General features: G+C 43.9%; 1 protein-coding gene across 1 annotated transcript in view; it reads left to right on the top strand.

The window, feature by feature from the left end:
* Nucleotides 1–1,911: 1,911 nt before the first annotated feature.
* Nucleotides 1,912–19,994, top strand: part of LOC120979596 (calcium-activated chloride channel regulator 1-like) — a 28,786-nt gene continuing 10,703 nt past the window's right edge. Inside the window, exons 1-8 of the mRNA XM_040408441.1 lie at nucleotides 1,912–2,023; nucleotides 6,100–6,349; nucleotides 6,526–6,666; nucleotides 8,641–8,788; nucleotides 13,010–13,118; nucleotides 14,886–15,063; nucleotides 16,034–16,258; nucleotides 18,567–18,791. Of these exons, the coding sequence (XP_040264375.1) occupies nucleotides 6,191–6,349; nucleotides 6,526–6,666; nucleotides 8,641–8,788; nucleotides 13,010–13,118; nucleotides 14,886–15,063; nucleotides 16,034–16,258; nucleotides 18,567–18,791 (1,185 nt within the window). The 5' untranslated portion in view covers nucleotides 1,912–2,023; nucleotides 6,100–6,190. The remainder of the gene's footprint in view (nucleotides 2,024–6,099; nucleotides 6,350–6,525; nucleotides 6,667–8,640; nucleotides 8,789–13,009; nucleotides 13,119–14,885; nucleotides 15,064–16,033; nucleotides 16,259–18,566; nucleotides 18,792–19,994) is intronic.

The raw sequence follows: 19,994 nt of genomic DNA, 5'->3' as shown, positions 1-19,994 counted from the left end.
TATTTCCCTTAGACCTTCACGCAACATCAAGGACTGGTATTTTTTTTGGCCTAAAAATGCTGTAAAAAAAAAAGCAGCATAATAAAATGCATCAAAAATTGCAAAACCCCTAAAAAAATTTTTTTTCAAAACTGTGTGAAACCCATCTTCGGGTCCCTATATACATGAATTCTGTCTGACCAGAATGACCTCCTGTGGGTATTTTGGCCACCTGTGGGTCTTGTCGCGTTTTTCGTGTCAGCTTTTCTGTAATTCTTTCACACAGTGGGAGTCATTTACTAACATCCCTATGCTAAATTTTGTCGCATAAGTGTTTTTACGCCATCCTCACTACTTGGCATCGCTCGTCCTCATACGGAATCTGTAGTGCTTCCATGGGGTTCCATGTCTCCATTTCGCAGCGCTCCTTCCAGATTGCAGACCTGTTCAAGTGAATCCACGTCCGTGATATGCTGTGCACACGGCTGGTGCCCGTATATATTGCAATACGGGCACGGCCGGAGAACGCCCGTGTGCATGGGCCCTTATAATGATGCACCCAGTGGGCCTCATTTATCAAAATTGTCTAACAGGAAAGCTGTCTTAGTTGTCTATAGCAACCAGAGGCCACATTTCATTTTTTCAGAACATTTTAAGAAATGAAAGGTGAGCTCTTAGACCGTTTTCCTGTTAGACAGTTTTGATAAATGACACCCAGTGTGTCTTACCACTATCACTTCTTTCATAGAATTTTGCCCTATAGAAAAGGTGTTGGCAAAACGCCTGAAAAAAGACACCAAGAGCTCCAGTCTGATGCGTTTTTGAAAAGTAGTCAGAAAGACACAAAAAAAGCCACCTAAGACCTCCTGCACACGAACATGTGATTCCTGTTGCCATATTGCAGACCGCATTTGCGGATCCACAATACACGGGTGCCGTTCCGTGGGCATTCCGCATCACGGATGCAGACCTATTCACTTCAATGGGTCCGCAAATCCGGAGATGTGGAATGGTGCGGAACGGAAGCATGGGACGGAACCCTACGGAGTGCTTCCGTGGGGTTTTGTCCCGTACTTCCATTCCGCAAAAAGATAGAACATGGCCTCCTGCACACGAAGAACGTGTGCTTCCCGTTGCCGTATTGCAGACCGTATTTGCTGGATCCGCAATACACGGGCACTGTTCAGTGTGCATTCCGCATCACGGATGCGGACCCATTCACTTCAATGGGTCCGCAAATCCGGACATGCGGAATGGTGCGGAGTGGAACCCTACGGAAGCACTACGGAGTGCTTCCTTGGGGTTTCGTCCCTTACTTCCGTTCTGCAAAAAGATAGAACATGTCTTTTTGCGGAACGGCCGGATCGCAGACCCGGCCGGATCGCTGCCCCGCGGTCGGTGTTCGTGCATTGCGGACCGGCAATTTGAGGGACGCAGCATGGCCACGGGGCGCACACGTTCGTGTGCAGGAGGCCTAATGAACAAAAAAACGAAAGTAGCTAAAAATGTTTCATTTCCCACAGACCTTCAGCCAACATCTGGAACTGACCTTTTTACCGTAAAAAAAAAAAATGCAACAAAAAGCCACAAAAAAAACTAAAGTACAGAAAACACCACTAAAAACCTAGGTGTAAAAGCAGTCAACCTCAATACTGATTTCTACTTGCAGCTGTATAAATTAATAAAAAAAATTGGGCTATAGCCGGCATCAGTCTATAATAGTTTATAAGTGAGTAAAAATTTAATATAATAAATAGTAATAATAACAAACTGCACAACTTTACACAATCACATTTGGCAAGCCACACGAATCTTATAGGCGCGCCAAGGCATTTTCCCTAAGTACAGATTATACTTTCAGTGGAGGTTGTTTAGATCAGTCTAGAGGGAGTTGCCCTCACCCCACAGGCAGGATGAAGATACAGAAAGGGGAGTGTGCTTCAGGAATGCCTGCTGCCCGCTGGATATATAGCCGCCTGCCTGCCAGCAAGCTGCTCTTAGTGTAGGACCAGGAGCTGCCCTCCACTCTGCATTGGAACTTCAGGTGAGTGGCTGAAAGATGAAACCGTCCTGATTTAAGCTCACTTTACAGTCCTGCTGCTTAGACTCCTTTATACCCGGGGTACTAGAGTATTGTCAGATATGTTATATATGTATATATGTTATGTTAGACATACTGAAACGCTGACATTATTATTTAATAATTTATTCATCATTCTCTTCTCTAGTAGCGCTTGCATTCAATTCCCACACAAATATGCGCCTAAGATGGGGCAGATTTTTACGGGAAGGCATTAGACGCAATTCCAGTCTTTATAGGTATGATTTTACTTCTCCCCCCCCCCCCCCCCCCATCTGCCCTCTACCTTGGTCTGCAGTGGCATTCCTGGGCATTAGTGCTCATGCACACGACCGTATTTTCTTTCCGTGTCCGTTCCGTTTATTTTTTGGCAGCTCGTATGAAGAACCATTCACTTCAATGGGTCTGCAAAAAAACAAACAGAAATGACTTTGCATTCCGTTTGCATATGTCCGCAAGTCAGTTCCGCAAAATAATAGAACATGTCCTATTGTCCGTTTTGTGGACAAGGACAGGTAGTGTTACAATGGATCTGCAAAGAAACGGATGTAACACAGACGTCATTCGTTTTTTTTGTAGACCGCAAAATACATACGGTCGTGTGAATGAGCCCTTAAGGGCATGTCCACACATGACTGAAATGCTGCGGATTCGCTGTCGTGGACTTTTGTGTGGCAGAGCCACAGCATTGTACAGTACTGGTCAAGGGGAGATGATTTTAAGAAATCTCATGTGCAAAAACCAGATTCACCTGCTCTTTGGATTTGAAATCTGCAGCATTACAATTTACGCTGCGGATTTCGCCCTTTGTAATGGGTATGTAAATGAGCTCTTGACAAGCTTGTTAAGAGCTCTTTTGCATACCCTCTTCCCCGAATTCCAGATGAGCGTTGCCTGGCCTATAAGACTCCTCACGCCGATTAGGAGATATAGGGGGTCATTTATTATACTGAAATGCCGGTCTTAATACATGTGCCCCATAGTATGCCCCGAATCCTTTACAATGAAGAGGCTGACATTTCTGGGGCAAAAAAAAACGCATGTAATAAACGCCGCGGAATAAATTCCGTGGGTGGATGTAACCTAAAACTAAGCTTGTACATTAAAGGGGTTCTGCACTTTGTTTAAACTGATGATCTATCGTCTGGATAGATCATCAGCATCTAATCGGCGGGGGTCCGACACCCGGGACCCCCGCCGATTAGCTGTTTTTAGAAGGCAGCGGCGCTCCAGGAGCTTAGCCGCGCCCAGGCCAGTGATACTAGTCATGACGTCACTGGGCCGGCGGTAAACAGTGAGAAGGCCGCGGCGCTGCTGGAGCGCCACTGCCTTCTCAAACAGCTGATCGGCAGGGTTCCGGGTGTCGGACCCCCGCCGATCAGATGCTGATCAGTTTAAACAAAGTGCAGAACCCCTTTAGGGCAGAAGTGTAGCTGAGGGGGACAAGTAGACCACAAGTCATCCATGCTGGGGGGCACCAGTAAGCTGCTCTGCCTTTGCCAGGGCATTTAGGTACAGCGCTAACGCCCTGAATCATTGATGATGACAGATAATGCCATCAAGCTGTTGCTGTGATGCTTTTAGTCTTCGGAAAACTCCACAATGGCAATTCCATAATGTGAGCTCCCCTTAAACAGATAGCAGTTGTCTGATAATTAGCAGGGGAAGGACGGTTTTACAGATTCGTCACAAGCCCCTTCAGCAGAATACAAGCCTGTACCTGACACAGACTGTAGTAAAAGACGTCCTGTAATTCTCTGCAGCCCCCCCCCCCCCCCCCCCCCCCAGGGTCAGTCATTAGGATTTTGAGACGGCGCCTGATAATAGAGAATACCAGCTTGCACCATATTTTAATACATAATTAGACAATTTTATACAGCAGTTTATCCAACAAAAATATCATAAAAGACACTGTAAAAAACTGAAGTTTTCCTGTATCATTTGAATGAATTTGCATGTTCTAGAGGTAGAATCTGATGAAGAGCTTCTTTGTGCGTAATCCTCTGAAACACCTAGATACACCATGCTGTGGGTCATTTATCATTATGGACAGTTGAACAAAATTCCTTTGTGTCCCTGCTTCGACAGACGGTGGAATTTCCTACCACCAAGTCATATGACCCACTCCACAGTTTCCTTTTGGAGTGTGACTGTGCTTTTACACGCCCTTTCTTTTCCTAAACTGCATCTCCTGTTCCAGGCCATATAACAGCAAATTCATTCTGGTCACGCTGTGCAGGAAAACATTCAGCTCTGGATGAGAAGCTTCCAGATTGCATAACACCCTGATCACTAACCCCAATACCCCTGGGTCTTCCATTCGTCATGAAAACATTACAGGTTTTTGGAGGTTCCTAGAAGATGGCGCCGGGTTATCGAACAACTTGCCCTTCCTGCAAATTCAATTGTTACTTGCAGGATTCACATCTCCGTTTCATTTTCTGTACTTCTGATCTGTCAGAAGAACAAAAAAAAAAAAGGATCCTTTAAAAAAAAAAAATACGATCCTGTTGCCCATTAGGCATCCATTTCCGTCCAAGATCCATTTTATTTTACGGGAAAAAAAGTCCTGCATGCAAATAAAATCTAGAAAAACTGGATCTCATGTGGAAAAACAAAAGTCCCGCATTGAATCAGAGGAGATGCTATCAGTGTTTCCAGTTCACTTATCCTTCCCAGCATTGTCTATGGAGGGCCTGTTACTACAAGAAATAAACCTTGAAGCTACGAATATAGTGAGGGTAAACCAGGATCCTTGTACAATATCCTCAGGGCACAGAATATATCTGCATTCCAGAAGTGCTTATTCCGATCATTATGGAGACACCTCTGGCCTGAAGCTATCTCACATCTACTGCTTTAGCACAGGTATTAGGCAAGACATTATTTACTGTAAATCATAAAGGCAAAACTCAGGACACTTTTTACTGGAGTTTTTAGCAATCGACCATAACCATCCCGCAAGCGCCACCTACTGGAAATGTAAACTTTTTAACAAGCCTTGGAACATGACAAGAGAAAATAGACAAGACATATTTCCTTGGCTGTGTTCCCTTGTCATGTCCCAAGCCTTGTTTAAAAGTCAGACTTTGACTCCCGGGGAGCCACTTCTAGAAAGTGGATCTAGCGTGATGGTTCTCTTTCCCTCAGAGATACCTCTTTGTGTATTTGTTTCCCATGTACCATTGCCATTAAGTCTCCATACACAGTTGGTCTCTTTAAGGACAGCCAGCACCCTGCCTAAGCAGCAATCGACCTGACATGAATTCAGACTGTAGAGAGTGTTTGGCAGGACTAGGAGGAAGCACTAGAAGTTTGGGTGCATTCACATACGCTTAATAAGAAAGTTAGATTATCATAGATCCATCAAGGATTCCGATTCTTGTGGTCCTGATGCTCATGGTGCCTCCATACACAACGATATTGCATAGGCACCGGCTTGAATAGCTCTTTCCTTATGGGTTACCTCTGCCCTGTTATCAGGTAGGTTCCACTTATCCAAGTTCATGAAAGATGATGTTGAAAATGATGAAAAATTGAAAAATATTAGAAAGTTGCATAATTCTCTAAAGGGGTCAGCCACTTTTTGGGAAGGTGGGGTGGCAACCCCCCTTCCTCCAGGGCAGACCTGCTCACCACCACTGGGTCCTAACTTCTTTGCAGGTCTGGACATGAGGAAGGTTTTCTGGTATTTTACAAGTGATGACCTAGCCTCAGGACAGGCCGTCACTATCTGATCGGTGGGGGGTCTGACATCTGATGTTCCTCAGTAACTCAGATGCCAGAAGTCTCTGCCAGAACTCCACAACTCCATCCAAGGTGTAGTGGAAGGAGCTGGTTACTGAGGCGCTGCTTTCATTCACCAAAGCTCTTGCAGAACAGTTGGTCAGCAGGGTGGGTGGTGTCAGACCCCCACGATCACACAGTATCCTGAAGATAGGCTATTCGTTACATAAAACTGGAAAACCCCATTACACAATTCCTTAAAAAAAAAAAAAAACTACAGTAGGTGGAGTAATATTGCGAAAATGTTCTTGCAGGTCACTTCAGGGAGAGAAGCTCAGAGTAAGACTTTCACTTCATAATTTAGTGGAGCCTGACTAAACACAGAAGGCTGGAAGAACTGGGACAATGAAGATCACCGGGGTCCTTCTTCTAATTTCTATGCTACAAGTGATACACTCCTCCAGAGACACATTAGTAAAGCTCAAAAACAACGGATATGAAGACATTATCATTGCAATAAACCCAAAGATTCCTGAAAACAAAAAGATCATCGACAGTATAAAGGTAAGTCATCTCTTTTCATTAATATATATTTTTATCTTGTATTTCTATTTTATATTTTTATCTTTTACCTATATTTTGTATATATATAGAAGTATGCACAACTTCTGTCTGTAGGCATTGATTGTGATACCAGCCAGTGTAAATGGTTTACGGTTGAAAATATTTCTTTATTTTAGAAAATGGTGACGGACGCTTCTTCCTATATGTTGCAAGCTACAGAATATAGAGTCTATATTAGGAGTGCAAAAATTCTAATCCCCAATACCTGGTCCAGCAACAGCACATATGGCCGGCCGAAAACAGAGTCTTATGACAAGGTAAGTCCTATACATAATGATATTAGGGAAAATCGGAGTGAATCCCGATAGCTCAGCATGTAAGTAATCTGTACAGGAACCTGGCCCATGTCATGTTACTGTTCATGCAGAAAGTGACCACATTATACAATGGATTTTCACAGATCCGCTATTAGCATCCTGAATGTGGGACTCGAGCAGTCCTCCCTTTAGGGTCCATTCACACGTTCGTAATTCTGACTCCGCATCCGTTCTGCAATTTTCCGGACCCATTCATTTCAATAGGGCCGCAAAAGATGCAGACAGCACACAGTGTGCTGTCCGCATCCGTAGTTCCGTTCCGCGGCTCCGCAAAAAAGATGGAGCGTGTGCTATTCTTGCCCGCAATCACGGACAAGAATAGGAATTTCTATCATAGGGCCAGCCATATGCGGAACACACATGGCCGGTATCCGTGTTTTACAGATCCGCAATTTGTGGACTGAAAAACACTTACGTACGTCTGAATGGACCCTTATATAGATCTGCCATCAATATTGTACTCCCCGAAAATCACTTTGAGGTTAGGTTCAGGCAAAGTATTGAGGTGAACAAAACCTGATGCGAAATCCACATCAGGTTTTTTTGCATTCGTTTTTTTTTTCCGACGTGTTTCTTTATTTACGCGGTTTTGGTGAGGCTTTTCATTCCTGACCATTTGTTCAATGGAAATTCCAGACGCGGAACCCACGTCAAGATTGGACAGACGGCTTCTTTTTTCCACTACTGCGGTTTTTAAAACCGCAAGAATAAAAAAACAAAACGCTGTGTTTTACCTGCGTATTACGTATATAGCGTTTTATTATCTAGGGAAGGGTTCTTCTGTTTCCAAGGTGTGAAATTTAGGAATAAAAGTAGAGTTATACTTTAGCCAACGGTTTACTGGCTAAAGCCTATTTCCATAAACGCAGCTATCCAATATTTGGACCCCTGTGACCTTATGTGAGAGCTACCGTCCATCACATGATGGTTTTTCAGTTATCAGTCTAAGCCACGCAGACACAAGCACCGGCACACATACCACACACAGTGTTATCAGATCTCCTTCATGACCTTTAATTACATGGTACATTAACCCATTTTGTGCCAGTGATAAATGCTCCGGGTGGGAAGGGGGGGACGACGACGACGTACCATATGTGCAACCTGTGCAGTCACATCAGAACCCTGTAGGCAATGGAGCTTCTTTATACATGTGATTTAATATGAGTTTTTTGGGGTCACAACTACTGATGGAAATCAGCTATTTTGGAGCCAGGGACCCAGAAAGTGTACAAAAACGGACAGATGGGTCTTTCTAGGTGCAATGGTTGACCCATTATGTGGTGCTTGTGTGAGGGGAGTGCATGGAGGATAATGGTGGTAGTTGTGGCACTGAAGGTGGTGGTTGTACTCAGAATGGTCTCTTAAGTAACCAGGGGACGGACACGGTCCATCATCCCTGCAACCTAAACAGGCAGTTAACCGTTTGGTTGCCTAAAATAAATCACATTTAACTCAATGCACACCAACGTAATTTTTGTCCACATCCGATCGACATTTTTTGCAGGTCGGATGCGGACCTATTCTCTTCAGTGGTGCCGCAAAAGATGCAGACAGCACACCGCGTGCTGTCCGCATCCATATGTCCGTTCCGTGCCACCCGCAAAATGATAGAACATGTCCTATTCTTGTCCACATTACGGACAAGGATAGGACTGTTCTATTAGGGGCCGGCCATTCCGTTCCGCAAAATGCGTAATGCACATGGCTGGTATCTGTGCTTAGTGGATCTGCAGTTTGCAGACCGCAAAACAGCCAACGGCCGTGTGCATGAGCCTTAACTCTGCTAGCAGTACTTAACCCTCTGCAGTAGTCCTTCTGGGGTACTTCACCTGAGCGTGATCTAATCCTAGCTACAATATGCACTGCTTCTATTCTTTCTCCGTAACATTTCACTTGTTCTTTTTTCCTCAGGCTGATGTTATCATAGCTGATCCTTTCATTTACGGCGATTTTCCTTACACCTTGCAATACGGTGGCTGTGGAGAGAGAGGAAAATACATTCACCTTACACCAAACTTTATACTGAATGACAAAACACTGCGGATATACGGACCCAGAGGTAAAAAAAAATATATATACAGTACAGACCAAAAGTTTGGACACACCTTCTCATTCAAAGAGTTTTCTTTATTTTCATGACTATGAAAATTGTAGATTCACACTGAAGGCATCAAAACTATGAATTAACACATGTGGAATTATATACATAACAAACAAGTGTGAAACAACTGAAAATATGTCATATTCTAGGTTCTTCAAAGTAGCCACCTTTTGCTTTGATTACTGCTTTGCACACTCTTGGCATTCTCTTGATGAGCTTCAAGAGGTAGTCCCCTGAAATGGTTTTCACTTCACAGGTGTGCCCTGTCAGGTTTAATAAGTGGGATTTCTTGCCTTATGAATGGGGTTGGGACCATCAGTTGCGTTGAGGAGAAGTCAGGTGGATACACAGCTGATAGTCCTACTGAATAGACTGTTAGAATTTGTATTATGGCAAGAAAAAAGCAGCTAAGTAAAGAAAAACGAGTGGCCATCATTACTTTAAGAAATGAAGGTCAGTCAGTCAGCCGAAAAATTGGGAAAACTTTGAAAGTAAGGGCTATTTGACCATGATGGAGAGTGATGGGGTGCTGCGCCAGATGACCTGGCCTCCACAGTCACCGGACCTGAACCCAACCGAGATGGTTTGGGGTGAGCTGGACCGCAGAGTTAAGGCAAAAGGGCCAACAAGTGCTAAGCATCTCTGGGAACTCCTTCAAGACTGTTGGAAGACCATTTCAGGGGACTACCTCTTGAAGCTCATCAAGAGAATGCCAAGAGTGTGCAAAGCAGTAATCAAAGCAAAAGGTGGATACTTTGAAGAACCTAGAATATGACATATTTTCTGTTGTTTCACACTTTTTTGTTATGTATATAATTCCACATGTGTTAATTCATTGTTTTGATGCCTTCATAGTCATGAAAATAAAGAAAACTCTTTGAATGAGAAGGTGTGTCCAAACTTTTGGTCTGTACTGTACATGTCCTCATAGTGCACCCTGTATACATGTCTTCATAGTGCCCCCTGTATATATGTTCTCATAGTGCCCCCTGTATACATGTCTTCATAGTGCCCCTATATATATGTCCTCATAGTGCACCCTGTATATATGTTCTCATAGTGCTCCCTGTAGGTATGTCCTCATAGTGCCCCCTATATATATGTCTTCACAGTGCTCTCTGTATATATGTCCTCATAGTGCACCCTGTATATATGTCCTTATGGTGCCCCTGTGTATATATCCTCATATTGTCATATATATATATATATATATATATATATATATATATATATATACAGTACAGACCAAAAGTTTGGACACACCTTCTCATTCAAAGAGTTTTCTTTATTTTCATGACTATGAAAATTGTAGATTCACACTGAAGGCATCAAAACTATGAATTAACACATGTGGAATTATATACATAACAAACAAGTGTGAAACAACTGAAAATATGTCATATGCTAGGTTCTTCAAAGTAGCCACCTTTTGCTTTGATTACTGCTTTGCACACTCTTGGCATTCTCTTGATGAGCTTCAAGAGGTAGTCCCCTGAAATGGTTTTCACTTCACAGGTGTGCCCTGTCAGGTTTAATAAGTGGGATTTCTTGCCTTATAAATGAGGTTGGGACCATCAGTGGCGTTGAGGAGAAGTCAGGTGGATACACAACTGATAGTCCTACTGAATAGACGGTTAGAATTTGTATTATGGCAAGAAAAAAGCAGCTAAGTAAAGAAAAACTAGTGGCCATCATTACTTTAAGAAATGAAGGTCAGTCAGTCAGCCGAAAAATTGGGAAAACTTTGAAAGTAAGGGCTATTTGACCATGAAGGAGAGTGATGAGGTGCTGCGCCAGATGACCTGGCCTCCACAGTCACCGGACCTGAACCCAATCGAGATGGTTTGGGGTGAGCTGGACTGCAGAGTGAAGGTAAAAGGGCCAACAAGTGCTAAGCATCTCTGGGAACTCCTTCAAGACTGTTGGAAGACCATTTCAGGGGACTACCTCTTGAAGCTCATCAAGAGAATGCCAAGAGTGTGCAAAGCAGTAATCAAAGCAAAAGGTGGCTACTTTGAAGAACCTAGAATATGACATATTTTCAGTTGTTTCACACTTGTTTGTTATGTATATAATTCCACATGTGTTAATTCATAGTTTTGATGCCTTCATAGTCATGAAAATAAAGAAAACTCTTTGAATGAGAAGGTGTGTCCAAACTTTTGGTCTGTACTGTATGTTATTAATGGTGTTTGTGGTGACCCACAAAAATTTAGGTAAAGGCAGAGAGTGAGCTAAAATATCAAAAGACGCGTTACTCACTTTCCCACCATTCCAGCACCATTACTATGCTGCTCCTCGCCGGACTTTACAATGCTGCATCAACGATGTCCCCGACTTCTCCATGTGACTGCTGAGGTCAGTGACCGGCTGCAGAGATGACACAGGGTGGTCGGGGAAGTCATCATTGCAGCACCAGAAAAGATCGGGTGGAGCACTGGCACCGGGGAGTAAGGCTCTATGACAGTGATGGTGAACCTCTTAGAGACCGAGTGCCCAAACTGCAACCCAAAACCCACTTATTTATCGCAAAGTGCCAACACGGCAATTTAACCTGAACACCAATATCATATATCTTCCATGTACTTTATCATTTAGCTATAATAACCTGCCTACATTCAATGTGCTGCCTGTGCTGTTCATAGCATGTCCTGCACTATTGAACGGCAGGCAAATTCTAAGGCATATTGGTACACCATAGACTTTCTCCAGGGTGCGGGTGCCCACAGAGAGGGCTCTGAGTGCCGCCTCTGGCACCCGTGCCATAGGTTCGCCATCACTGCTCTATGATCTGCTCCAGTATTTGTATGTAATAACGCTGTATATATGATGCAAAAACTAAAAAAGGGATAGGTAATGAACGGCTTAAAACCGGTGGTGGGAGCACGGCACATAGTCATGCATGGGAACGGATGCAAGCAGACTGTCACTTCTTTATCTTTTTTCCCTCATGGTTATCTGTCTTCAGCAGAATACCGGCTGCATGACCGCAGCTAGGAAAATACTGTAGGAGGACAGAAAAAAATAAAATGTTACTTAGTCCCAAAATGGCTCATAAACTGCAAAGATAATTATGGGATTCGCAGACTGGAAATTTACTGGTAACTGAGGTGCCATGAACGGTGCACCTATTTGTAGCCTTCATTGCAAAACCTTGTGTCCATAGAAATTGTCTGAATAAAACCACAAATACAAAAGTTAATTATTTTAGGTATGGGCAATGCTTATATCCTAGTGAGAACTCAAATTTAAAAGCCTTCTTTAGTGAGGTAGACCTCCCTTTAAAGGGGTTATCTCATAAATAATGTAAAAAAAAATCAGATATCATATAGTTCAGGGGTAGGCAACCTCCGGCACTCCAGCTGTTGGAAAACTACAACTCCCAGCATGCATACTGGTTTGGCTCTTCTAAGAACTGTCATAGAAATGAATGGAGCATGCTGGGAATTGTAGTTTCACAACAGCTGGAGTGCCGGAGGTTGCTGACCCCTACATGACAGTCTCTTTCAACAAACTTAGAACCAGCCCTGTACCTCACGTAGATCCAGAGATCTGCCTATTCATTTCTGCAATTGCTCTTCTAGATTTATTTCAAGCTGGCAGCTCAGGGGGCGTGTCCTTTATAATGGGGTGTGGCCTTTCTGCTGCAGATGGTGGCAGTTGAAAGATGGAACTGAGCATGTGAATTGGGCAAAGAATTTTGAAAAAGAGCAAACAGCAGGTGACGATATACATTGAATGGTTTGGCCAAGCATGCATGTTTTTTAATAGGGAGAGGAGTGAAGATTTTATCTACGAAAAACAAAAGGAATGAGCACTTGAAAACCTTCTTTCCTCTGATATCAGTTATGGACAGTCGGCCCCCATATGGTGGGCTGGTCCCATCGAAACCAGTGGGTTCAGCTGATAACTATCTAATATGTTTCACTGGATCTAATCTTGTAGAGTGAGAGACGCTCTCTTACTTAGGGTACGGCCATATGGTCAGCTTTCCTGGGGCAGTTTTGGAGGCCAAAACCAGGAATAAAGTATAAAAGTCGTATCCGTCCTTTATACTTTCTCTCCTTTTATGACCCACTCTTGATTTTGGCTTCCGAAACTGCATCAGAAACCTGACTGTGTGGCCGTGCCCTTATAGACAAAGTGACGGTTTCTAAAATGTGTGATTTCTTTTCACAGGAAGAGTGTTCGTACATGAATGGGCCCACCTTCGATGGGGAGTTTTTGATGAGTACAATGAAAACATTCCCTTTTATGTCAGTAAACAAGGCAATGTCGAAGCAACAAGGTAACTAGATAAAAAGATATATTGAATGTTGGTATAAAGTTTGTGACCATGACGGGAAAAATCCAGGCGTAAGTGCCATTTCGAAGCTGAACTGGCCACTTTTTGTAATAGGGGGCATGGCATGGTGTGGTCAGGGCCATAAGCCCAGGCACATTTATCATTTATACCAGTTTTGTGCCGTAAATGATAACTATGCAGTTACGAGCTGGCATAGATTTCAATCTAGGCGGTATTTTGTCCAGTCAAATTCCATACAAGGGACAGAACTGAAGACATCCTGATGCATACTGAACAGATTTCTCTCCATTCAGAATGCATTAGGACAAAATTGATGCGTTTTTTTCCGGTATTGAGACCATTTACTGGATTTCAATACCGAAAAAGAATAACGCTAGTGTGAAAGTACCCTTAGCAGGTACAAGTACTTTTAGGTTATGGCCACAAGCTCAGGTTTCCTGGTGTAGTTTGGAAGCCAAAACCAGGAGTGAATTTAAAAAAGAGGAGAAGTCCTATCTGTCTGCAGTAATCCGGATTGGGGTTATGCACACTGGCGCAATAATATGCACTGACTGGGTCAGGTGTAAATGATAGTTAAGAGTTTTTGTTTGTGATGCCAATTGCAGCGTGCGCAGGGTACAGTCTCAGGGCCCTTTAAGGTGTTGCAACTCACGTACCAGGTTAGGAATGCCAGAGTGGTATAATGTCTCTGTGTAGTAGTAGGTATAGTGTCAACGGTGTCTCCTACCTTGGTACGGCTGGACTCCTGGATCCTGGCTCACTTGCAATAAATGAGTGTTGCTAGTAGGAGTAATTGAGGAACTTGGTAGTAATGAATGAGATCCAGACTTGAAATATAATTCAACTTGTCTTTACTGGAGGCAGCATCAATCCACATGAGATACAGCAATAGTCTTGGGTCCCAGCAGGTATTGGCAATATGTGGCAGGGATCAATATCTCTTCTGCTTCTATCATATGCCTGGAGAATATGGCAGGAATCTATATCTTCTGCTCTGTCTATCTTCTGCTGTGTATGGGACTGACTAGCTGAGGAGGAATTTAGCTTCTCCTGATCTCTGGATGTTACTCACAGTTGTGCTCACAGGGAATGGTTCTTCCTGGCGTTCTGGAGGTGGCTGCTTGCTTGTCACCAGCTGAGGCTGAAGGGCTCAGACTGGGAATGATGATCTTTCGTCTCAGCCGAGACAAGATCCTGGGTTGGGATCCCTATTTTGGGAGCTCCTACCAGCACAGCCTTCCCCTTGCAGGGAGAGCTGGAACACACTAACTCAACTTCCTTCCCTCCCCATGAGGCAGGAGATGGGCCAGCCCACTCTGCTCAAAGAGGGGGGAGCTAAACTGGAATGAACTATTCCAGTCTAGATATGCTAAACTATAACTAAGGCCCTGCTGACACATTGCTGCCACCTGCTGGTGTACATGGAAATTACAGCAAAGTACATGTAACAGGCTTAGAATATGCACATTTGTGAGGAATATCAAATAAAATCACATTAGATGACAAGGCACATGTTACCAACAAATAGTAGCGGGGAAAAAGAGTTTAGTAACATAACTCTGGGATGTTACATGTCCTTCATACTTTCTCTCCTGTTATGATTCAATCCTGATTCTGGCTTCCAGAACTGCATGTAGAAACCTGACCGTGTGGCCGTACCCTCAGGGAAGCGGAAGGTATTTTAGCTGTGGATTTACAATCTGCAAGAATAAATGTGTTGATTATGTGTTTTTTTTTGTATTATTTCAGGTGTCCCCTGACCTTGGGTGGAGTAAATAAAGTTGATATTTGCATAGGACCAAAATGTGATAAAGTAGACTGTGAAATAGATGAAAAAACTGGAGTCTTTGAAGAGGAATGTGCATTTTATCCTAAGGTGGACCGAAACGTCCATGAATCTGTTATGTATGGACAAGCGCTGGAACCTGTAAGTGCCCAAACTAAAGAGATTTATTGTTACTCACTGAATGAACGCCAGGGTCAGGAAGCCAAGTATGGAAATGACTTTTTCTTCATTCCAATGAATGGGGCTGAGCTAAAATAGCGGACAAGAGTGACACTGTTTCCAAAAAAAAGGCATTTTTTTTTTCTAATTTCATATAACCCCGTACTTTTAGAGAAAAATCATGATTTCTACACATGATTGCAACACGCCTGAAACAGCTGTAAGGTAGATGAAATTAATGGTTCTGTTCTCCTAGACCAGGGATCAGGAACCTCCGGCACTCCAGCTTCTGCGAAGCTACAACTCCCAGCATGCAAACATGCTTGGCTGCTCTTCTAACTCCCATAGAAGTGAGTGAAGTGCATTCTGGGAGTTGTAGTTTCTGAACTGACTGTATCTGTGCTACATAAGTAGCTCTCATTCCATAGTTGGCCACTGGGGGAGAAAAGGGACAATTCACTTGTCTCCATCTGCTATCCCATAGGACCTGTTGCTGCTCCTGACATGTCTGTTTCGGTAACTGATTGAATTTCCCATGTAATGATAATTCTGGAACATCTTTTCTTATAACTCTATGTTGTGCCATTACTCTATTATTCCTGGTAGAAGTTTATGAAAAAAACTGGGGGATCCATTCAATTCAACGAGGTTGAAAAAGATGCAGACAGCACTCCGTGCGCTTTCCGCATCTGCACGTCTGTTCCGTGCCATCCGCAAAATTACAGAACATGTCCTATTCTTGTCCGCATTACGGACAAGGAAGGGACTGTTCTATTATGGGCCGGCCATTCCGTTCCGCAAAATTCAGAATGCACACGGCCGGGATCCGCAATTTGCGGACTGCAAATCAGCCAACGGTGGTGTGTATGATCCCATAGCTGGCATGCACTTTTATATGCTGTTTTCACATGGTAATATCTATCCCTTAATCCATCTTTTATACATTTTTCAGGTCCATTCATTCTGCAATGAACAATCTCATAATAGAGAAGCCCCCAATCAACAAAACAGATTGTGTAACCAGAAGAGCACATGGGAGGTGATCATGAATTCTCCTGACATGAAGCAAAGTGCGCCGTTAGACAACACCAACGTTCCTGACCCTACGTTCACCATGCTGCAGTACAAGGACAGAGTTGTCACCTTGGTTCTTGATGTTTCTGGAAGTATGGGTGGGGTAAGTCCTTGTTTTATCCTAATGTCATAATAAGTGAACTCATCCTCCAGACATGACGGTAATGTAGGGTAGTATTCACATGACATTCATGCCGATACAGCAGACACTTCTCATTACAGCCTGACCTCCTGTTTACATCACCCTCCCTGAGTTCTGGTGGTGGGGGGGGGCGCCAAAATGTAGCTTCGGTTGTGTTGGCAAAAATCCTTGAACCGGCCCTACAGACACTTCTGGTTACAGCCTGGCCTCCTTACACATTGGCCCAGATTTACTAATGTGTCTGCGCCAAAGATCTGTTATAAAAGTGGAAAAAAATGTGTCTTGTCTAGGGTTTCTACCCTTTTTTTCTGTAATGTTCGGCAAGGGGTGGGGCTTGGGGATGGGATTTGTAGGAAAAGGGGTGGGACTAAGATTACCATTTCGCACCAAAATTAGCCCACAATTTTGGCGTAAAAAAAAAAATAAGCCAACCAATAGTTGGTAGAGTCAGAGAAAAATGTCTATTAGCGATGAGCGAATCAGTTTGTAACGCTACATACAAATCCGATTTTGTTCATCCCAGAAATTTACCTGTGGTAGAGGGACTGCCCCTCTACTGCCAATAGATTGCATTTTTCCCTAGGCAATCACATTAACATGGCTGCGGGTCTCGTGAAATTTTTTTATTTTTGCGCATGCGCCGTTAGGGTCCATTCACACGTCCGCAATTTCGTTCCGCATTTTGCGGAACGGAATTGCGGACCCATTCATTTCTATGGGGCAGCTCTATGTGCTGCCAGGATCCGGAATTGCGGATCCGCACTTCCGGGTCCGCAATTCCGATCCCGAAAATTATAGAACATGTCCTATTCTTATCCGCAATTGCGGACAAGAAAAGGCATTTTCTATTAAGTGCCGGCGATGTGCGGACCGCAAAATGCGGAATGCACATCGCCGATGTCCGTGTTTTGCGGATCCGCGGATCCGTGGCTCCGCAAAACACACACGGACGTGTGAATGCAGCCTTACTGTGAGCAGCTGCGCATTCACAAATATGCTCCATAACAAATCTGAACCCTGATTTGTTATTGATTGTGACGCGCAACCCAATCCCGTGTTCGCATTCGTCATTGTGTGTATATATATATATATATATATATATATATATATATTCTTGCGTGCTCCACTACTCACAGTAATGGCGTATGCACAAGAATAAGATTTTCTGACGAGACCCACGGCCATTTTAATGTGATCACATAGGGAAAAATGCAATATGCCAGCAGTAGAGGGCCAGGATGTTCAGGAAACTTGCTCCCTCCTTTGTATTTTTTTGGAATCCTGGCATAAGGAAGAGGCGAAACCTAAGGGTACGACCATACGGCGCGGTCGTGAGCCGTCAGGGCGCGGCCAGCAGCGGTCAGGAACCGCACAGCCAATTAGGCCACAACTGCCTTTTATTTAAAAGGGTTTTCAAGATTTTTTTTTTACTGTTGACCTATCATCTGAATCAGGGGGGCACCTGTCCTTTTTCAAAAACTGAAACCCCCCCAATGCCAATTTCTTAACCTAACCCCTTCCCTCCAGCCCTACTGTTAAAGACATATTACATACAGCGCTACAAAACATACAGGGTTATGCCGCACCACATACTGCCCCAATACTATACTGCAGAAACAGGTAATCCCCCTTCCGCTGCCCCGCTCTTGCCCCTACCTGTTGCTGCCTGAGGCAATCACCTCGCCTCATTGGTGGTGCATCCCTGCTCTGGATACGTCATCAGTATCTGATCGGTGGGGGTCCGACACCTCGGACCCCTGCTGATCAGGGGCAGCGGTGCTCCTGTGTTTAACTAATGAAGACCGCATTGTATAGTCAGTCTCTATTGTTAATGGCGACGTGGCACCTGTACCCTTAATGTTCGTACGTTTCCCTCTCCCTTTTCCAAGATCTGAGACATATGAACGAGAATAATGCGGTTTATTCATGTTGTTTGGTGCCACATACCTCTATAATGTAATAGAACATGAATCCATAAGAAGAAAAAAAAAAAACTCAGTGTGCCTCGGTATAAAAATATCCGTTTTTGGAAATGTTCTCACCAAACCAGTATGTGGTAATGCACGTCTGCCATCCTGACTTGCCACACCAATAGGGAGTGGGCATGCTGTGAACTGAATTACCATTCATCCTATACGTCTAATGTGAAGCAATCCTAAAATTTTTTAAAGAATTTTCACATTTTTACCAAATCAATGACAACTGTACATTATACTGACGACATGAAAACCCATCAATAAATATCCTAATCTATTTCTCCGTATTGCAGTATGACCGCATTAACCGCCTGTACCAGGCCTCTGAAGTGTACATCATGCAAATCGTTGAATCCGGGTCCTACGTTGGAATTGTCATTTTTGAAAATGTTGCAGCAATTAAATCTGAACTGGTTAAAATTGTTGACACCTTCCAGCGTGAACAACTGAAGACGCTTCTCCCAAAAATAGCAAATGGTGGCACAAACATTTGTGCTGGGGTTCGCATGGGATTTGAGGTACGGTATTTTCATTTCAATATTTTTTTCTATATATAGGAAAGACCCTATGGACAGGGGTTGTCCTAGTGGGAATGAAGCATTGTCAGCGTAAGGCCTCCTGCACCCAAATTCGCAGATCCACAAAATATGCATGCGGTCCGTGTGCATCCCACAATTTTCAAAGCCTATTCTAATCCGCCAAAAATGGATAAGCATAGGACAGGTTCTATAATTTTCGGACAGTACACAGATGACATCCGTGTGCTGTCCGTTTTCATTGCGGAACCATAGAAATGAATCGGACCGTGTGTGATCAGGCACGGATCAAAATTTCAGTCATGTGCATAAAGGCCTAAACAACATGCATGCGAAAGTACGTGCTTATCTGCCATGCACATTAGGCTGCTTTCACACTCGCGTTTTGGCTTTCCGTTTGTGAGATCCGTTCAGGGCTCTCACCAGCGGTCCAAAACTGATCAGTTTTGCCCTAATGCATTCTGAATGGAAAAGGATCCGCTCAGAATGCATCAGTTTGCATTCCGCTCTGGAGGCGGACACCAGAACGCTGCCTGCAGCGTTTTGCTGTCCGCTTGACAAAACTGAGCTAAACCGTCCTGGCACGCAATGTAAGTCAATGGGAACGGATCCGTTTTTCTCTGACACAATCTGGCACGTCTTGGCTATGTTACAGATAATACAAATGGATCCGTTCATGACGGATGCATGCGGTTGTATTATTGTAATGGATCATCCCAAAACATGAGTGTGAAAGTAGCCGTAGTCAACTTGCACAGGTTTTCTAGAACCTGGAAATTCCCTCTCAGTGGTTAGGACTCTCGGATGGGTCATCAATGTCAGATTGATGGGGGTCAACACCCGGCACCCCCCCACTGATCAGTGCCGGATACTATACAGTATACAGACTGAGCAGAGACCATGCAGGGGTACTGCAGCACAGCTCCCATGTGAATAGGAGCCAAGCTGCATCACACCTGTGCCAGAACCTACATAGTACATGGAGAACATGGAGCCTCCTGCTTCCGCTCCATATACTGTATAGTTTCTGGCACCACAGCTGCTTGGTGGCGGTGCAGGGAGTCAGACCCCCCACGGATCTGAGGACAGGTCATCAATATGTGTAGCCTGGGAAACCTCCTTAAATGGGAGTGCAGCAGAATTGCGCTGTGTTGTGCTCCCCATCAGAAACTCCCTTTTAATAAT

Source organism: Bufo bufo, chromosome 9 (assembly GCF_905171765.1).
Source record: "Bufo bufo chromosome 9, aBufBuf1.1, whole genome shotgun sequence".
In the NCBI taxonomy this organism is placed as follows: domain Eukaryota; kingdom Metazoa; phylum Chordata; class Amphibia; order Anura; family Bufonidae; genus Bufo; species Bufo bufo.
This window is presented reverse-complemented; position numbering and strand designations above follow the sequence as displayed.